Genomic DNA, 18,527 nt, shown 5'->3' on the forward strand with positions numbered 1-18,527 from the left:
TCAGTCTAACAGGAGATGCTAACTCTGACCAAAACGCTTTGCCCGGCCCTTTTTATCCTCTGTTCCCACAGGCTGCGTGAAAGGGAAACACCTTTGGTGTTTGCTTTCGGGGCAGTGAATTTCAGTCAGTCCAAGCCAAGGCATCCTCTTGCGTAAGTCGCTGTGAAGATGCATCTCAGGACTCCGATCTGAAGGCAGCCGCAGCCAGGGACACATTCCTACCAGCCTCAATAGCTTTTACAGTAAGCAACGCCTCGTCAAAGAGCAGCATGTCGTACTACTATTTTGGCACATTTCACTGCATATTGTAGAACTCAAAGCAAAAGGTTTAAAGGGTATTACAGAAAAGACTAATTTTTTTTATTACTATTTTCAAGACCTCTGAGCTGACATAAAATGGAAGGGTGGACATCAAGAATAATACTGCCATTTCTTTGGACAGTTTGCTTTTGTTTGTAAAAACAAGAACATCCAAAGAGGAGCGGGTGCTACCTAACGTTCCCCGTGAAGGTCAGCCCCCTCTGCAGGAGGTAACGCAGCAAGGGTAGGTGCTGTTTCCCCCACAGTGAACAGGCACCCATCTTACAAGGACCATGTCAACTCCAACACTAAAAATCTACTTATTTACAGAAGTAACCCACTCCTCTACAAAAGCTGCACAAGGTGATGTAGCCTTAGATCCCTTTGAAACAAATTTTTAAGTGTTTTTCTTTTCTACTGTAGAAGGTCACATAGAGTCTTTTTGATGGGAGATCTGTGGAGAAAGAAACCAGCAGAACAACAGTGGTAAGTGCTGAAGCTCGACAGTAACATGGGCAGATTCTGTCCTGCAGGCCAGCTGCCCGCTACAAAAAGCCTCAGCTGATCTACAGAAGGAAAAACAAAAATTTAAAAAAAAAAAAAAGAGAGAGAAAATCTTTTTCTTCATTAGTTCTCTTTAGCTGGGGAGTCTTTGGGGAGTCCACCCCTGTATGCAGAAGCATTCCAGAGCTCCCAAGGAGACACAAAAAGGTATTTTAAAGTCAAACATCTTAAACAGAAAGCTTTAAGAATTTGGGATGTAAGCAAGACAGCTATATTACAGCTGGATCTAGATTTGCCTGTTTTGAATAATCTTATGAATTCTTCGTACTAATAGAGGAACGCCTTCAGTGCGGGCAAGATTAAAATAGCAATTACAGTGACAGTGATTAGTTAATCTCCAGACTCTGGAAGAATTAAAACACTGCAGGTATTTTACCTTGCTCATTAATCACTGCTTGGGTGACGGAGGATTCTCGCTGTATGTAATATCTCTACATTAATGGCACCATAAGGTATTTCTTTTAACATCTACACACTCTATTATGAAATGGCATTGAGATGCTGGACAGAGCTAGAACTGGGGCTTTCAGCACAGCTGAAATGCATGGGTCGGGAATACTTTCTATTCAAGCAACATTTGTTTCACAGGAGCAATAAACCCCATCAGAGCAGCACACGTTTTGTGGGGTTGCGAAGTTTTCGCTGAGATTTCAGCCCCAGGGAAGGCACTGCCCAGCAGGTCCCATCACGGACAGCAAACAGCATTCATGGCAAGTAGAAAAATCACATGGTATTTATTTCCACCATACGACAAGCATTTCAGGAATACATACAGTAGTCCAGTGGCATATACAAACGTATGACTGAGACAGCGTCACACTCAAGCCAGAGCACCCTGTTCCAGTCCGTTTCTGCTGACTGCTTTTCTCAGTTGGTACTCGGAAGTTTCCACTGCCAGTAGTAAAGTCCACCCTCCAGGCACAGTGAGTAAATAGTTCAACCGATAATGTGCACAGAGCATCAGTAGTGAAGAAATCCAGAAGTATTCATTTTTACTCACATGCCCAAACGTAGCAGTTTTGTTTCACACAAGAAATTCAGTGCCTGCAGTTCAAGCACAGTGTTTATCTCAGGACACTAGCCATTGAGAAGAACAGTTGATTGCACCACAGATAACAAGCAACACCTCGTGCCTAGCATGGAACATGTCCGCAGAGGGATTTTCGCTTTGCTACGCAATCCACCGCAGAGCAGATGATGTTTGTAACGTATCACTTGTCATGCTAAGACGCTAACAGCAATGAGATGGATCAAGTCAGAGGTCAGTCATCTTCCCAACACCACCTAGCTGGATCCACTTCACTTCTGCTCCTCACATTGGCTTGATCCTGTGTCACAACGGTTTGTGAATCACAGCCACACCTGTTGTAAGAACAGACAGACAGACACAGTTATCGTAGGAGCAACTCCTGGCTTCCAATGTGGCTAAGATCACCCGCAAAGCCAAAGACCAGCAACGGGCTAGCAGAGAGAGAGGTGTCTACGATTTCTATGAAAGGTTCCTCTACTGAAAGCCACATAAAACATACAAAAATATAAGATTAAAGCTTCAGGAGGCATAGACCTCGAGTTTATGAATTACCCTGGCTGTTGCCAGCTTGCCCACTATTTACCTGCGTAACTTCTCCCCGTGCTCATGCTGGTTGGTAATAACGTCCACTTGTCCGTGATGGGGTTGTAGTATTCCACCGAGGCCAAATTACAGGAACCATCATCTCCTCCCACCACGTAGAGGAGACCATTCACCGCACACACACCTCAAAGCAGAGCACAGATGGTTAGACGTGGACTAACTCATCCCCCACGACACGTCGCCTGCCACGTTCTGATTCATTCCCAAGCAGATAGCTCATCTTCCATTTTTATCACTTTCTTACAATACTGATCACTTACATTACTAGCACATTAGTCGCATTAAAATCCACACAGACAACTGCAACCAACAACCAAACACCACAGAAAGGCTTCTTGTGGTTACCTGCATTTCTTCTACACATATTCATGTCTGCTACTTGCTTCCAGGTGTTTGTTCCTGGATCGTAGACTTCCACACTCTTCCTTACTAAGGGACCATCATGCCCCCCGGTAGCGTACAGCAGCCCGCTGAGAACACCAACACCTGCCAAACAGAGCCCAGCGTTAGCCAGACATACAGGGGAAAGGGTTGCATGTCCCCAGGTCTTCCACTGGGTATTGCCTCGGCCTCTCCAAGGCATTTCCAAATCATGGGCCACACGTGCCTCAAGATCACCGGGGACATGGTCAACCCTCCACCCAACCACCACGTGGCACTACAGCAGACCTGCGCAGTAACACCTGGCAGATGTCCTATCTTTCAGGGCTGTGCCCCTTCTCAGGTAGATCTTAGTCTATCTGAGATCAATAGTCTAGTCCCACAACATTCCTCTGCCTTTATTCCATCTCTTTGGACTGACTTGTTCTCTCTTCCCTTTACCTCCCTGACCGCTGCATCCCACCCCACCTCGATCTTTTCTGCCACAGGGCCCTTTGCTTTTAGCTTGATTCCCACTTCCATGAGATTTATTTTTGCTTTTCCTGCTGCCTTTGTGCCATCTGTCTTCATCCCTTGGGCACTCTTCCTCTTCTCAACAACCTACTGGCTCCAGTTGTCGAGGCTGCCACTGGGTTCCTCTCCCCCCACTCGTGCCCCCAAACACGGCAGCAGCACTTGGCAAAGACAAGGTGCCTCCAAGGCCATCTTCCCAGCCGCTTTTGCAAGCCCCTGGCTCAGTCTCTGGGAATGACAGGGATCTGAAGGGTGCTTCTGCCTAATATTAAAGTAAATCAATTAAAATGTTCACCAATCCGTGAGAGTTAAAACTTCCAGCAACATATCTTCGTTAATAGGTTCAAAGGCCTCTATTAAAATTAACAAGGTGGGATGTTAGTAAAACAGAAACATAGATCTGAATTGCATCATTTTAACCATGGGCATTAACCAGCAGGACAGCCCCCGTGCCCTGAAGATGGACTCGTGCTGACGACTGAGGGAAAGGCACAGCCGGAAAGGGGCCCTGCCAGCGTAAAACCGACGGGTTTTCAAGTTGCCCCTGTGCAAATCTCTTTCCTGCTTGGCACATGCAGCACAGGGAAAGGAGAGCACAGGAGCAGCGCTGCAGTGGTGAGCTGGGGAGCAAGCACCATCCAGGCTCGGCAGCTCCCATGCCACGGGAATATCTCCTGGTGGTGTGTCACATCCCAAAAATACGATGTGTCACATTGCTCTGAGTCTTCCTACGGTCAGCAGGAGCACGGACCACAGCAGCCACCTGCGGGACGGCAACACGAGGCAGGGAGGGAAACCATCTGAGCATTACTGCTCCTCCCTCACCCAAAAACGGGCCAGCACCTAACTGAGACCAACTGATGAGTTAGAACTCCAGCAGGCACACCACCATTTGGGGGACAGGAATGCTGCTGCAGGTCTACCACCATCACCTCTCTCTTCTCCAGATTTTCTTAACTTGCTACTGCTGGGTTTGCCTTTGACCAGCCATCTCTCGCTGCACCAAGAGGTGTTGAAATCCCAACATGACATTGGGATTCATGGTTCATCTCTGGTAAACACTGGTAATTAATGTCAAACTGCCATAAATATCCACCTTATTGGGTGAAATTCTCTGTCTAGTTGAGGTACTCCAATGTGCACCATCTAAGAAGAGCAGAACACATCCCAGTATACGTCCTGGCCTCTGAGCTGGTGCCTCCCAGTTGACTGGGGGAATGGGAACTCATTTAACTGGGTGAGGAAAGCCTACCGCATCTGAGCCCAGCAGCCTGGTAGATCAGGTAGATCTTAGTCTGCAGGACCTTAGCATTTGACTATACTCAGCTGTTAGCAAAAATGTTACACTTTTAAGAAATAATTTAATTAAACTAATTTAAGCAAGTAGGAGAGTTAAAAAGAGTCGGAAACACTGCAAGGCTTCTCCACCTAAAACTGCCTCCCTGTGCGGCGAGACAGGGCACACACGGATGGGACATCCCTGCCAGGAGGGGAAAGCCCAGCAAAGCCAGCACTGCCAGTGCCTGCACAGCCCCACTGCCTGGATTGGGGTCACCCCGGGGACTTGGGGACACCCGTCCTCACCTCCGCTAGATGTCAGCATCGGGACGGCAATGCCAGCAGTCTGAGCACAGTTTCGTTTATGGAGCTGTACAACAGATCATGCTGCAGCACCACTTGTCATGAGTGGCACTGGGTAGTCCCCTGCCCGGTGCCTGCTGGAGGGGCATCTGGGTGACAATCAGAACTTGAGGAGCTCAGCTTTCAGGTTGGGAACAGAAAATTGCAAGGCTATATGGCAGGCAAACAAGAGCATTCCTAATACTGGACTTGCCGTGTGGAGATGTACTTGCAAAGCAGTGCTCAGAACAGAGTGTTTCAAACAAAGAAAATTCACTAAAATCCATCTCACTACAGGCACAAACTGTTTTGCTGTGTTTCAACAACATGAGATACTCATTCTGTTCTCCTATAAGGTTGCACTGGGCTATGTTTAAGCATCAAGCAGATTCTAAAAACCTCTTCAACTGAATTCAAACTAATGGTGTGTGAGCATATTTGCCTCACCTGGAGTTACGGAAAAGGTATTAGAGTGAGGAAAGAAAGATGGTGTGTAGAGAGCAGTCTCCCAACCACCCAGCTCAGAAGGAAACTCCCACTGCAGCTTAACCTGCAGGGTTATTTCAACCCACACGCAAAGGGCAGCCTCTGGGCTTGGCTACTTCTGCATAATTGCCACTTTGGCTGTTGTAAAATAAGAAAACTGCACGATTTGACATCAGGGAGGACCCACTGCACACACCGAGCAATAGGACCAACATTGACACATTCCCTTTCATCTGAAGATGATTTTAAATGCAATGGATAAGAGCTTTTATCCTTTTCAGAGAGGAACAGCCACAGAGAGGACATGTGCCTACCTGGCCTAACCTCACGTAGTAAGTTAGAAACCATCAAGACTAGAATATAATCCTTTTTTTTAACATGTCCTTTCCTCTAATCCTCTAGATCACCAACTCTTGCCAGCAAAAGGTATACTAAAAGCTAGCTTAGCAGGGGCAATCTGAGAGGAATTCTGTTACCTTGACTTGGTCTGCACATCACCCAGTGCAGATGTGCTTTGTGCTACAAAGCACCCACTGGATGCTTGCAGAGAAGATCCAAGAGGAAAATCCATCTGACAACCCCCAAATGATAGGAGAGGAGGAGGCACAGCTTGGCTTTCCAGTCCCCAGCTGAGCCTGCAGCTGGTGATTTGGAAAGATAACTCTTTGCTTACAAGTGAGATGCATCTGTTAGCGAGGCTACTTAGAAACACTGAACATTATTTCATTAGTCCAGAAATCAATTTCATTTTGGCAGATTGTTAAAGTCAGGAGAGCTGCTGAGAGCTTCCGAGAGCTTCCAAGCAATTATGGTTTATCCCCTCATGGGAAGGAGGGGGAAATAACAGGTTGCACTTGCCAGCCCAGCAATGCCAAAACACACTTCCCTTCCTTTCTGTGAGCAGAGGAGAACCCACAGATCATCCACTCTTAAGACGACATCGCGGAGCCAGTACCTGCACCGCTGCGTCGAGTGCTCATGTCGGCAACATAGGTCCATTCGTTCGTGGCTGGGTTGTACTGCTCGACGGTACTAAGGCACTGACGGGACGCTCCATCGTAACCCCCCACGGCATAGAGTTTACCTGGAAGAGACACACATTGGCATCGGCATTACAGCTGTGACTGATTTACATTACCATCACCCCTGACGGCCCCAGGTGAGGACAGATCCCAGTGAGGGAGGCCCTAGGATACCTGCCTAAACCTGCTGGGATGTCTGGGGAAAATCCTACCAAAAGGATCTGAAGTAAACTTGCAGACAGGCAGGACTGTTTTTAAAGCTGTTAAAGCTGTCAACTAAGACAAGGAAATACACGACACAACAGCTTAATTAGAAGCCAAAAGCCCAGAGGGTTTTCCAAATGACTTGTTGGCCCAGGAGAAGAGGTTACATCAAAGCACGTTCTGCTGATCGAGTGTTTCCTCCTGTTCAGGTGCCACAAGGCAAAATGCGTCGTCAAAGGTTGATACTGTACATTAATTACAATATCGCATGAGCAATAAATATGCAATAGCCTCTTATGTTAATATAATACCTGCATGGAAACCTAGACCTGATTTTGAAGAACCTGGGCCAAATCAAAACCAAGCAATGCTGCTAGCACAGCTGAGGCCAACCTGCTCACTCATGCCAAGTGATCACAACACAGAAGATACCACAGGAGATACTCACGGCACCGTGTATCTGTCCCTACCTCAACTCAGTGAAAGCTGGACAACATACACCTACATAGTGAGACTGGAAAAACACAGTCAGATGTCACGGGACTACACCGTACCTGAAACAAGGCTGATGCTCCACCATGTCCTCTGTTCACAGACCTGACTGCATCTCTCCTTATCTCCCTGTATCATCTATCAGCTTGTTTTGTATTTAGGCAGTAAACTCTCTGGGCAGAGAGGGTTTCTTTGTGTTTCTTTGCTAGACCACCTAGAACAAAGGTGTTCTGGTTCTAGACCAGGACCCCTAGACACTGCAACAAACAACCATTAATAAAGTTCAACAAATATGTCGGAAAATTCTAACCCAAATTTTTGTTCAAGACCCATGAATAAGACCAATTTTCAGTCCACAGCCGCAGAGCCTGGCCACAAATGAGCTATGTAATTCTTTATCACATGAGACTCCCACCAGCAGTTATCACCTACGCTCTTTCGCTTTTCCATCCTCCTGTTTCCTCGATGTTTGCAAAGCTCAGAGAACAGACCAGCTCTTTTCTTTCCCATGGTCCTGCCTCTGACCCCTGTTCTCCTTCAGCTCCACTCATACCTTCCTCGGGCTGTGATCATTAGGAGAGGTTTGCAAGGATCAGGTTTATGACTGTGCTCCTTCTGCATCTTCCTGTCTCTTTCAAACTCTTACTTGTGCTGTTTTTTCAACCTGCCTGGTGTTAGTCAATGAATCAAGGCAAGCGTGCCAGAGCAAGACAAGATAAAGTTCCCTGGCTGGCATCAATTATTAGGTATTTTCAGTACCCACAGACATAGGATCAATCTTCATCATGTTCAGATGAACACTGTGGATTAACTGCAGGCTGCAGCTTGCTCCCCACACCAATATGATGAGCTCTTCTTCCCCATCACATGCCCTCTTTTTTTTTTTAATCACGGACTCCAACATGTGCAACACTTATTTGCACTTTCAAACAAAGCAAAGGAAAAGGATTTCATGTGTCTCCAGTAGAAAATCTATCCATAGAAATGCATCTCTCGGGTATGTACTTAGTATTCGTTCCACATTCAAATGACTGACCCACTTTAGCAAATCACACTGACTACCAGCAGCCCCGCACTTCACAAACATGGGCCAATTTTGAAGGAGATGCTTCTTAAATATGCAAATTTAGCACAACCACCTCTATCTATTCTGACTTTATCCCCCTCCCTCTTCGCACACAAACACATTTCATGTACATAAACACGTTTCATGTATTTCCCATGCACACAGGTCAAACCAAGCCACTTCAAACCGCAGTTTATAACAAGGCTCGTACCAACGGCTGCTCCACACTGTACTAATTGGAAACTGCTACACCACGCTAGAGACAAGATCAAGTAAAACCTTTCACTTGCTTCAGAACTGATTTTGCTAAAGGAAGAAAAGGCTCCTACTTAAACTGCTCTTCCTCCTGGATCCAAACCAAGCTGCTCCATTCCAGCTCACTCGAGTCTGGTGCTGACACATAGGTGCCAACAGCTGCCACGATCCCCCCAAGCACCCCCTCCACCCACCTCGCCTACCTCGCTCCCGCAGAACCAACATTTGCTATCGTCGGTCCCTGCTCATTTACGAAGCAGAGCAAATCGTGCCGTGTGCGCTGGCAAGCCTGATGTCAATAAACACAGGTTTTAGTATTCCTGCCAAACCGCCAGCTTGCGACTGTGGGATGAACTATGCTCCTGTTTCTCTCGCTGAGAAGATTTTCTGTGACGGGTACCCCATCCACACCATGTCTGCTGATGGCAACAGCATCCACTGCACAATACCATTTGCTTTCACCAGCAAGAAGCAGCCCAGGAAGAATAAGGATTCAAAGAAACGTGCACACACCTAATGGCATTCACAGGAGGCATGGGCTGGTCTGAGGCTCCTGGAAAGCTACACATGATTTTTCACTAAGATAAAGAGGAGAATGGAAAAAGCTGCAGCGATTACATCCTATAAAATAAATCTTTACCAACTAAAGACAGTCTAGAGAACAGTTCCTGCAGGTCCCTCCTATTGCACTTAAACGTTCAGGCTTCCGTTTCACACTAACATTTGCTTGATGGAAATGGCTGCTGATTTTCTTACCCTCCACAACTCCAACTCCAACACTGCTTCTTCTTGTGTTCATGGGAGCCACAAAAAACCACTCATTGGTTTTATAGCTATAGGCCTCAACTGATGCCAGACCTAGTTAAAAAGGGGATACACAGGTTTTCTAATTAAAAAAAAAGAGAAGAAAAAAAGATTGGTGTTGCACTTTCATCTGCCTTCCACCTCCTCCCAAGCCCGTAATTCCCCCCACACTCCTGCAACCCAATTTTCTAGTCCCTTGACTTTCAGGCTGGGGCCAGTATGTCAACGCCACTTCAGCAGCTGGAAAAATTGTTACCCCATGGCCCCTGCCCTGGCACTGCTGCTCCTCCGATGTGCTGGGGACGCCAAGGTGGAGCAGAGTCTAGATTCCAAGCCCAGAAGTCCCACACCCTTTCAAGCATTACAAAATGTTCATGCAAAGGTTTAAAAATTCCCCCAAACCCTGTTGCATTGTACTCATCACCAGCTGGAATAGTGAGTTTAGGGCTTAACCAAGTGGCAAAGCTCTACAGCAGAGGCAGAGGTGTGAATCTAAACATGCAGTTATGCCAAGATAAATCCCAGACACGCGTACCCCATAAGATGCCTTGCTGGCATTTTATTCATGTTGCTATGAAAAATTTAACTAAAACAAGGAAAAAAAAAAACCCTTTTCAGTCCAGAATAAGCATATTCATACAGAGAATAAGACTGAAAGAACTGTATCACTAAAGAAAAAAACTAGGGTGAGATACTCTGCAATTACTGATGGGTCAAGAATGTGCATGTGGTTAGTTACAATACGCAGTAAACCCAATTTCTGGCTCTTTCTCTACAAAATCATAGAGGAAGGGTGCAGGAACCTCACTAAAGCTCTGCAGTCTTTGCAGGGGTCTCTGAAAAACATTTTGTCAGGTCAGGCACTGCCTGATTTTTGCTGTCACCTACCAGTGCTGCCATCAAAGCCGCCCACTGCATACAGGAGATCATTGAGCACAGCTGCGCCTAAAGTGCTTCGTCTTTCCTGCATGCTGGCTATGGACATCCACTGGTCCTTCACGCCATCGTACACATCAACCGTCCGTACCCTTAAAGATCCGTTAAAGCCCCCGACAGCATAAACATTGCCAGCCATAAATACCACACCTGATAAAAGAGGAGAGAGATTTTACGGAGGTTTTACAAACAGTTTGGGAAGCGAGTATCATCAGACGTCTGTCGGGGTGTGTAAGACAGCAGGGAAGAGCAGAACGTGGGCGACTCTTTGGTATTTTCTGCAGGTTAAGAGCATTGGAGCCAAGTATGATAAAATATACGTGTCATATGGAAGGTGAAATGCACATAAACACATGGCAACATAAGGCACAGATGGATTTCACACCTGAAGGAATAATTTCCCAAGCCAGAGAGGACACCAAATGCTGATCCACATTCACAACCCTCTCAGATGTCTTTAGAGGAACGCTCCCAACTTACAGATCTGCTCTCCATCACCTCCTCCTCAGCACTGAGAGGGACTGACTCAGCTCCTTTGATTTTCACTAGGAAACCAGCAAGTAAAACAGGATCCCTGTGGGCTGCCAGGCCAGTGGGATGGGAGGAGGAGGGGAAACACTGATGAACGAGCAGCCAGTAGAGGGAAGTGACGAAGCGGAGACAGTGGCTATGGAGGGCAGACAGGCAGGAGCAACCCCTCTGGAGAGCAGGGCATCCACCTGAACGAGAAGGATGCACGTGTGTAGGGGAAGAGGAGAAAGGAATGGCAAAAAGAAAGAGCTGCTTGAGGCCGGGGACACCCAGGAAGGCTGAAGGGACAACTGAGGACATCCATCCAGCCCTGAAGAGCTGCACTGGGAAAATGAAGAAGGGTGCAGGAAAAGTTCCCATTACCTGCTCTGCATCTCCGGGAGGGAAGCTCAGCAACCTGATCCCACCGCTCCTCCTCAAAATCATAGCACTCCACACTGCGAATGGCTTTGGGCGCTTGCCCGCCCACCACAATCATCACCTGGAGAGGGAAGATGAGAGCCAGAAAACCTCAGACACCAGCCCAAGAAGCTGCTCTCTGCAAAGAAACTATCAGCACAACTTGGTCAAGGGCAGCTGCCAAAAACATGCTGCAGGCCCACTAAAAGCCTCTGCAGGGGGGGAAAAGTTATCTCCAATTTAATGCACGCTAAATATGGCAGCACCATTAACCATTCGTCACCGTTTCCGAGGTGGGCAACCAGCCCTATTTCCCCATGAAACACAAAACTGCTTGGCACCACCATGCACACAAGACTCACTGCAGAAGTATTTTTAAGTGAAGAAGATCCCAGAGTCATTTCCAGAGCCAGCCCACTGTTTAGTCATTATCTCCATGGTGGTGCTAAAAATAATCAATGCCACTTAGCAAATAAAACCTGACAGCTGTATTGCCACCTGCAGGGAAGACAACACTCAGGGAAATCACCAGGACTATTAAGAGCCAGGGTGCTGGGCTGCCGAAGGAAGTGATTTGTCAGCTTCATTAAGGCTTTTGGCTGCAACATGTATTGATGCAAATCCAGTAATTAAACCCTAAATTCCTTACAGATAGGGAAGATCTATGTGAAGCTGATCAAGGGCAATCTCAGGAGTGCAAAAACCACTCTGCCAGATCAGGCTAAAGGTCTGTCCAGCCCCAGACTCCATTCCCAGCGATGGCAAGTGGTGGATACTGGTGGAAAAGTGAGAAGACCTGGACGGCGTGCAGTGTAGTCCTTCCCAAATCTGCCCTGTCTGCCACCAGAAGACAAACACCCCATAGACTCACTGACTTGCCCAAGGGCAGGGGTCCTTGACCCGCGCTTTGTTCTGAACACGTTTCCTTCGACCCTCCACAGCTATCAAGAGGGAGGATTTGCTCCCCTTATCACAGCAAACACTACCCAAGACAATCTGATTTTTACAAGGCCAGGGAGCTAGAAGCAAGATAACAGAGCTTCAAATACGGTCAAAGCGTAGATGGGAAACTGGCTTTAGCCTCTGCAAGGCAGCTGTGAGTAGCTGAGGGGATAAGATCATCGTTCAAGGTCACTCTGGTAATGAGCTCAGCTCCAATCACAGCTGCTTTAAAAGTACAGAGCTAGACAGCAATTTAAAGAATTTGAAGAGTATAAAAATAGTGGACTGTTTGATGTACAAAGATGAGAATGTGACATTAGAAAGCAAATTGAGTCTAAATTAGCAGCCTGACTACTAGTTGTGTAACAGTCTTCCATGGAAAGCTGCAGAGCTTCACACGATTACAGAATTAAGAGATTTCACAGCAGACGGTAATCCCCCATCAGCGGGACCAACAGACCAGATGAAAGTTTCTCAGTAACAGGATTGCTGGAATATCATCACCTTCTCCCCTTTCTTTACAGTTAAAAAGAAGGGAGGAGAGACCTGCAGAAGATTTGGGTTTGTGCTCATAGGTCATGCTATAGAAGATGTTGAGAACCTCTGAACTCACTGGTTCACTGTTCATTTTCATCCTTACCTACTTTAGTCCTTGAACAATGGCCACATCAGCCCTTCATGATACCCCCAAAGCTATGTTCTACCCACTTCACCTCAGCACCAGCAGGTGGAAAGAACACAACACGCCACGCTCTGCAGAACCACAATTTCTCAGTGGACAGTCCGGTATCTAAACATCTGAATAGTCCCTCATAGCATATATCTCATACACCATCCCACAAGCTCCCTATGATTTGTGCTTAGAAAGATAATACACTGTGGTTTTGATGTCTTACAATCCCCAAAATGCTTATTAATAACTTCAGTGGCAGTCTGTTGAGAGACATCGTGCCAAACTGCATTTATCTCCGGGGCACATGGAAAATAGTTTCTGTTGTCATTTTTTTCTTCACTATTAAAGCGGTGGCCAGAGCATCACAGGCCTGCAAGATAAGTGCAGGGAGTAACAAGGATTATTTATTCAGTAGCTGCTTTGAGTCTATTGAAATTTGCTTCAGACTTCCTGCCCACGGGTCTGGGTGCTGATGTTTCCTGCTTTCCTGGCTTCCGATTATGGATACAGGAAAAGGAAAGACACCTACTGTGACCCTCCTCAGCAGGGCTCCGTGACAGTGCTACAAGCCAGCAGCAACCTCAGCCAACCCTCCCAGCACTACAGGCACCTGCCTGCAGCCGCTGCCGCTCCACGGGTCAGCAATTCCCAAGCTGCAGCCCCAGGAGCAACAGCCGTTCACAAAACCACTTGTGGCTGACAAAATGTTTCAAGAGCAGAACCCTGCCCCTGGGAGCAGGGATATTGCTTCTCCTAAGGGTTTATCTAAGTTTATCCAACTTAATTATGTATCCTTGGTGGGTATAGGCAATACCAGAAGAAGGAGTAAAACACTTCAAAGGACGATCGTGGAGTTAGTAAGAAGTAACGTGGCAAGTATGCAAGCTCCTTTCAAAGACAGAAAATGCCACTAGTATGGTGTGAGGTGACACGAAGTGACCAACTCAGCTTACCTTTGGCAGGCTAACGGGAGTCCTCGGCTTTGTTCTGGGATTCTTTATCAGTTGCCTTTGATCCAGAGGAAGCAAATGATATTTCATGGCTTCGATAAGGAAGTCTTTACAGGTGTTGTTATTCTTGATTAAAGCTTCTTCTTCAACTGTCTGAGAACACACACACACACAAAAGATCATTTAAACTGAAGTACCTGGTGGCACAGGTCACAAGGAGCTTTGTAGAAAGAACATGAAACCTGGAATTTCTCTTCCAAAGTACCAACATAAAAAAAAAAAGGCAGAAGACAAACACAGGCTTCCAGCTCTTTCCAAAGAAACACATGCAGTAACATCCAAGCTTCTCACTTTTTTCCCCAGTATCACTCACGAGTAGCAGTGCTCTCTCTATTCTACCACCCTCTGCCAGACACTTAACTCAGCAGAGGAGAATTCACCAGGAGTCTGGGTACAAAATAAGTAATTTCTTTTATTTGAGTCAGAATTTGTAAGGAGAGGCAATATCTTTTACTCGATCAGAAGATAACAGTTGAGAGACAAAAAATACATGATGGGCTCATCTTGTGAATACCAATTTTATTTCAATTGTATTGATTTTTTTTTAGGCACATGGTAAAAGCATAGTAGTCAAAGAGCCCATATGCCAAGCCCTTCTTTGGGGACTCTCAGTTCATTATCAAGGCCCAGATGCCAGGAATTAACTTATCAAGAACAATCTCTAAGTCAGACTAAGTCAGAGAGCATCTCACCTGCCAGTCACACAGACTCATCTCTATGCGCAGAACACATCTTAAGCCAAAATTATGACACATGACGTGTTTTCACCAAGCTAAATTTCCCTGTGCATTAGGGAAAAAAACTGCACAAGCTTGTACCACCACCACCTGGGTATTTTCAGGGCAAAAAATCCCAAGACATTAACTTCTAAATGCTTCCAAGAGGGGCAGGAGCTCCGCTCTCGGCACTGCCTGGCAGAGCACACGTCACATTTACAAGAAGGTTTCTGCTCACACACATTGATTTCAGAGTCCACCCAGTTCTTCCTTTTATTCCTCTGTTTACAGACTCAGCGACATGCCAAATTACCCATCTCAGACACAAACAGCCAAGCCATTGATTAAAGAGCTACCAGCAGCTTAAGTGCAAGTATTAATTACTTATTTGCAGACTAACCTGTACAAGATAATCTCTGGGCAAAAGGGGTAGGCGAACATGCTCCATCAGTTTAGCCATGTGCTCTAAGCGAGATTCCTTCTCATAATTTATCCAAGAAATAACCGCTTCAAAGACCTACACAGATAAAGTACAATTAAACGGAGAAGAGAGAACTGGCTTGCACAGTCATCTACCCAAAATCAGAAGCATTGTGATTTTACAGTATCAAAGGAAGGAGGTGCAAGATCTCTATCAAACAGATGAAAAAGTCATGACTATGCACAGAGCCCAAGCAACACGGTAGCGAAGAGGTGAGCAGACCATGCATATTAATAAGCAACTTCATATCTAGATGTGCTGTATCACTCTCAAAGCTAAGTGTGTGTCCAGGACAATCATAGACCTCTTGGACGTTAGTACTGGAAGGCAGCCAGGAAACTTAATTAGCCTGCTGACATTTGCACTGGACATTATTCATGAAATCAGCCGCAACGATTACTCCTGATAACAGAGATCTCCCCTCCCGAAGGAGTCTGGCCACACAGTAAGTCACTATGTTCACCATCATATTTAATCACTGCACCAGTTCCCCCCCCTCCCCACCCCAAAACCCAAGAAGTCTTCAGGACAAGTTCACCACACGTGCAGGAAAACCCCTGCTGCAGCCACGCATGCATTTCACCACTAAAAATACCCAGATACTTCTGCAGGGAAACAAGGGCACGCTGGACTTCTGGTCTGAACCAAAATCTAGTTTTACTCCCAGATCCAACCGGTTCAGACAAGCATCCAGACTTTGACGCCGTGACAAACTGGGCACAAACAACCCCGTGCAGCAGGAGCCACGCAGAGCCCTGCACGATGAACAGACACCGGCAGAAGCGTCCTACGTGGGCTCCTGGCATGCATATGCATGTGCTTATATAACTGCGAGCCTCACTCCTCCCAGGAGAAAGGCCTAAAAATGTCACTGGGAGTGGGAAAGGCTTCCTCAAACACCCAGCAAGGCAAGGAGAAGGGCTGGTGCAGTCTCGGATGCTGCACAGCAGGATCTGGACCCTTGCAGTAGAGTTTCCCCACAGAGTCAGAATTAAATTCTGACCCTTAACTCGCATCTACAGGCAAAATTCCCGAAGTGCTCTCGCTATCCGGTTACTCGTGGGGGACTGAGCACAGCCGTCTCCCATGGACCCCGGCTGTCCCATGCTTCGCCCAAAAGGCATCGCTGACCCTTCGCCCCAGCACACTCGGCACGTGCCCTTGGCTTCAACTTCCCTCCAGGGTCACCAAATGGTCAGGCCAAGTTGCACAGATATTTTTTCCCTTCTTTCCACCCCTCCCATCACTCTCCAAGAAACCATTTTGTTCAGTTCAAGGTCACTAATTTGACAAAATTAACCAGAACTGAGGGCATCATCTCTCAGTCCCCAGTTGTTGCTGGCAAATCTATTTGCAGGAGGCACCAGCAGACACGTCCTCCCACAAAGGAGAGGCAGAGTGGAAAGGGGTTTCCTCCTCTTAGGCTAAACTATACCCTTAAAAAAGCAGTAAAGCACCAGCCTCATTTCCTATGCCAGCAAATGCTCTTGCTGAACTGTTTGGAATTCAGGACACTGCAATGAGGATTTAAGCAATGCAGTGGGGAGCCATACCCCAGTGGGTAATCATACCCCAGCAAACACAGCGGAAAACAACTACTGCAGAACCTGTAAGTATTTTAAAATGAAAATAAATAAACAAACAAACAATTTCACTTTGGCTACAAGGCGTTTCAAGTAGAAACTAGGTTGTTGTGAGATTTTTAATTGCAAATGAGCGTGGAAGGAGCATAAAGTAAATGTTTAGCCAACATGTTTTTCATTAACCTCTTCTGCACAAACGCTGAGCTACAGAGCAGGTCACGGGACTGGGGCATACCCAGCTACAGACCAAGATGACAGTGAACAACTCTTAAAGGAAGGTAAAGCAAGTGTGCACAAGGAATAAACTGCTTCCTCGGTGCTGGAGTCCGCTCCTGAATTAGGCATACACTGACACTACCCTGCTGTGCCTACTCTAAAAATAACAGCATTTTTTTTAAAAAATCAGATTCTGGCACCTTCCATTGGACCCGATTCCTCATTTTATGAGAAGGAGGAGGAAAAAATCTTAATCCAAGACAGCAATATCTCTATTTAAAGGCCACATCTGTTTCCACTACTGCCATGCCCTCCCTCCGCACGCTGTGCCCGCAGCAGACGCCCAGCAGCTGCTGCCGCTCCCCCAGGAGACAGGTTCTTCCAGCCATGCAAGACCCGCTGCCGGGCTGTGATGAAACGAAGCAGTTACCCACACAGCTTTATTTAGAGCAGAGGCACAGGCTGAGTTAGCGGCTGGCACCTGCCCGGCTGTAGGAGCAGTCCCAAGCTTGGGAGAAGCAGTTTCCCACTCTATGGAGCAGAAGGGTAAAAGCCTGGAATATCCCCTTTCTGCACACTACCTAAGCAAAGAGCAAGCCCAGATGTTTTCCCAGTCTCTTCAGCCAAAAATCCAGTTGTCAGATACTCCTAGGAGTGAGGACCAAGCTGTGCATCAGCTTCTACTGCATGTTAGCGGCGTGAGACAATGAGTCGATTACTGGACTCCATGTAAAATCCCCAATCCAAAAATCCCAACCCTTTTAAAAATTTCTTTCGTCACTGTTCTGACTTGGCAGGAGCCCTTTCTCAAGGGCTGGAAGCCCCTCCTTTTCACACATCATTAGTAAATATGAATAAACATGATTTTTTATAGTTTTTCCTTGCTTGCATACACTGTTATAATTAAAGAGCCAATTAGGTCAGGTACAGAAAGCATTGATAAAACTGTCTTCAAAGTACTCAGCTATAGCAAACAGAGCAGGCAGGGACCAAAATAAACCTTTGCCCTAGGCCAAAAGGGCCTGTGCAACTGCAGAGGTTGGCAACAGCAAGGGGGAGAGGGAGAGAAAGGAGGATAATCATTGAATAACGGGGAAACGTTGTCACCATTTTACAATTAAAATAGATTTCTGTGGTAGCAGACAATTCGTGTAGTCCTGATGGCCTAGGGATATAAGTATGCCAAAATTTGTGGAGATAAAGAATATATTTTATTATGCCAAATCGGTATTAGTTGGGAGGTGGCAGAGGAAGGGGAGAACACACAAGCTCTTGGGTACGTGTACCTTGAAGCATTATAAGGGCAATACTTCCCTCCCTGGCCTTGCTACCTTCTGGCCCTGGCAGGACTCAGCTATAAAACTTCCCAATGGCCCAGAGATGGCAACGCTCTGGCTCACAGGCTGCAGCACATGTGTGAGACACGGTAAGAACGGGAACAGGAAAGCCTCTCGTGAAATCTGGTTGTGACAATTTAGGTCTCGGATGTTTGAAGTATTTGCCTCCTTACAACATCTTGTTGCTTAAAAATAGTTATCTATCCATCGCATATGCACATGCACACCCATAGATACATGTGTGTGTTTATCTATACATACACACACATATATCATTTTATATATATATATACACACACACACACATCTATTTTTTTATAATATATATCTCATACATTAGCAGATAGGAAGAATAAAGGTCAG

General features: G+C 46.4%; 1 protein-coding gene across 6 annotated transcripts in view; it reads right to left on the reverse strand.

The window, feature by feature from the left end:
* Nucleotides 1-948: 948 nt before the first annotated feature.
* KLHL3 (kelch like family member 3) overlaps nucleotides 949-18,527 on the reverse strand; it is a 60,012-nt gene continuing 42,433 nt past the window's right edge. For 5 of the 6 annotated variants that reach the window (XM_072872083.1, XM_072872082.1, XM_072872087.1 and 2 more), the window contains 9 exons: nucleotides 14,948-15,064; nucleotides 13,775-13,924; nucleotides 11,171-11,288; nucleotides 10,229-10,426; nucleotides 9,293-9,394; nucleotides 6,453-6,581; nucleotides 2,843-2,983; nucleotides 2,478-2,621; nucleotides 949-2,226 (listed from right to left, as the gene is read on the reverse strand). In XM_072872083.1, coding sequence (XP_072728184.1) covers nucleotides 2,198-2,226; nucleotides 2,478-2,621; nucleotides 2,843-2,983; nucleotides 6,453-6,581; nucleotides 9,293-9,394; nucleotides 10,229-10,426; nucleotides 11,171-11,288; nucleotides 13,775-13,924; nucleotides 14,948-15,064 — 1,128 coding nt within the window. In that variant the 3' untranslated portion in view covers nucleotides 949-2,197. The remainder of the gene's footprint in view (nucleotides 2,227-2,477; nucleotides 2,622-2,842; nucleotides 2,984-6,452; nucleotides 6,582-9,292; nucleotides 9,395-10,228; nucleotides 10,427-11,170; nucleotides 11,289-13,774; nucleotides 13,925-14,947; nucleotides 15,065-18,527) is intronic. The other variant, XM_072872084.1, reaches the window with a different exon arrangement.

This window comes from Ciconia boyciana, chromosome 9, assembly GCF_034638445.1.
Source record: "Ciconia boyciana chromosome 9, ASM3463844v1, whole genome shotgun sequence".
Lineage (NCBI taxonomy): Eukaryota > Metazoa > Chordata > Aves > Ciconiiformes > Ciconiidae > Ciconia > Ciconia boyciana.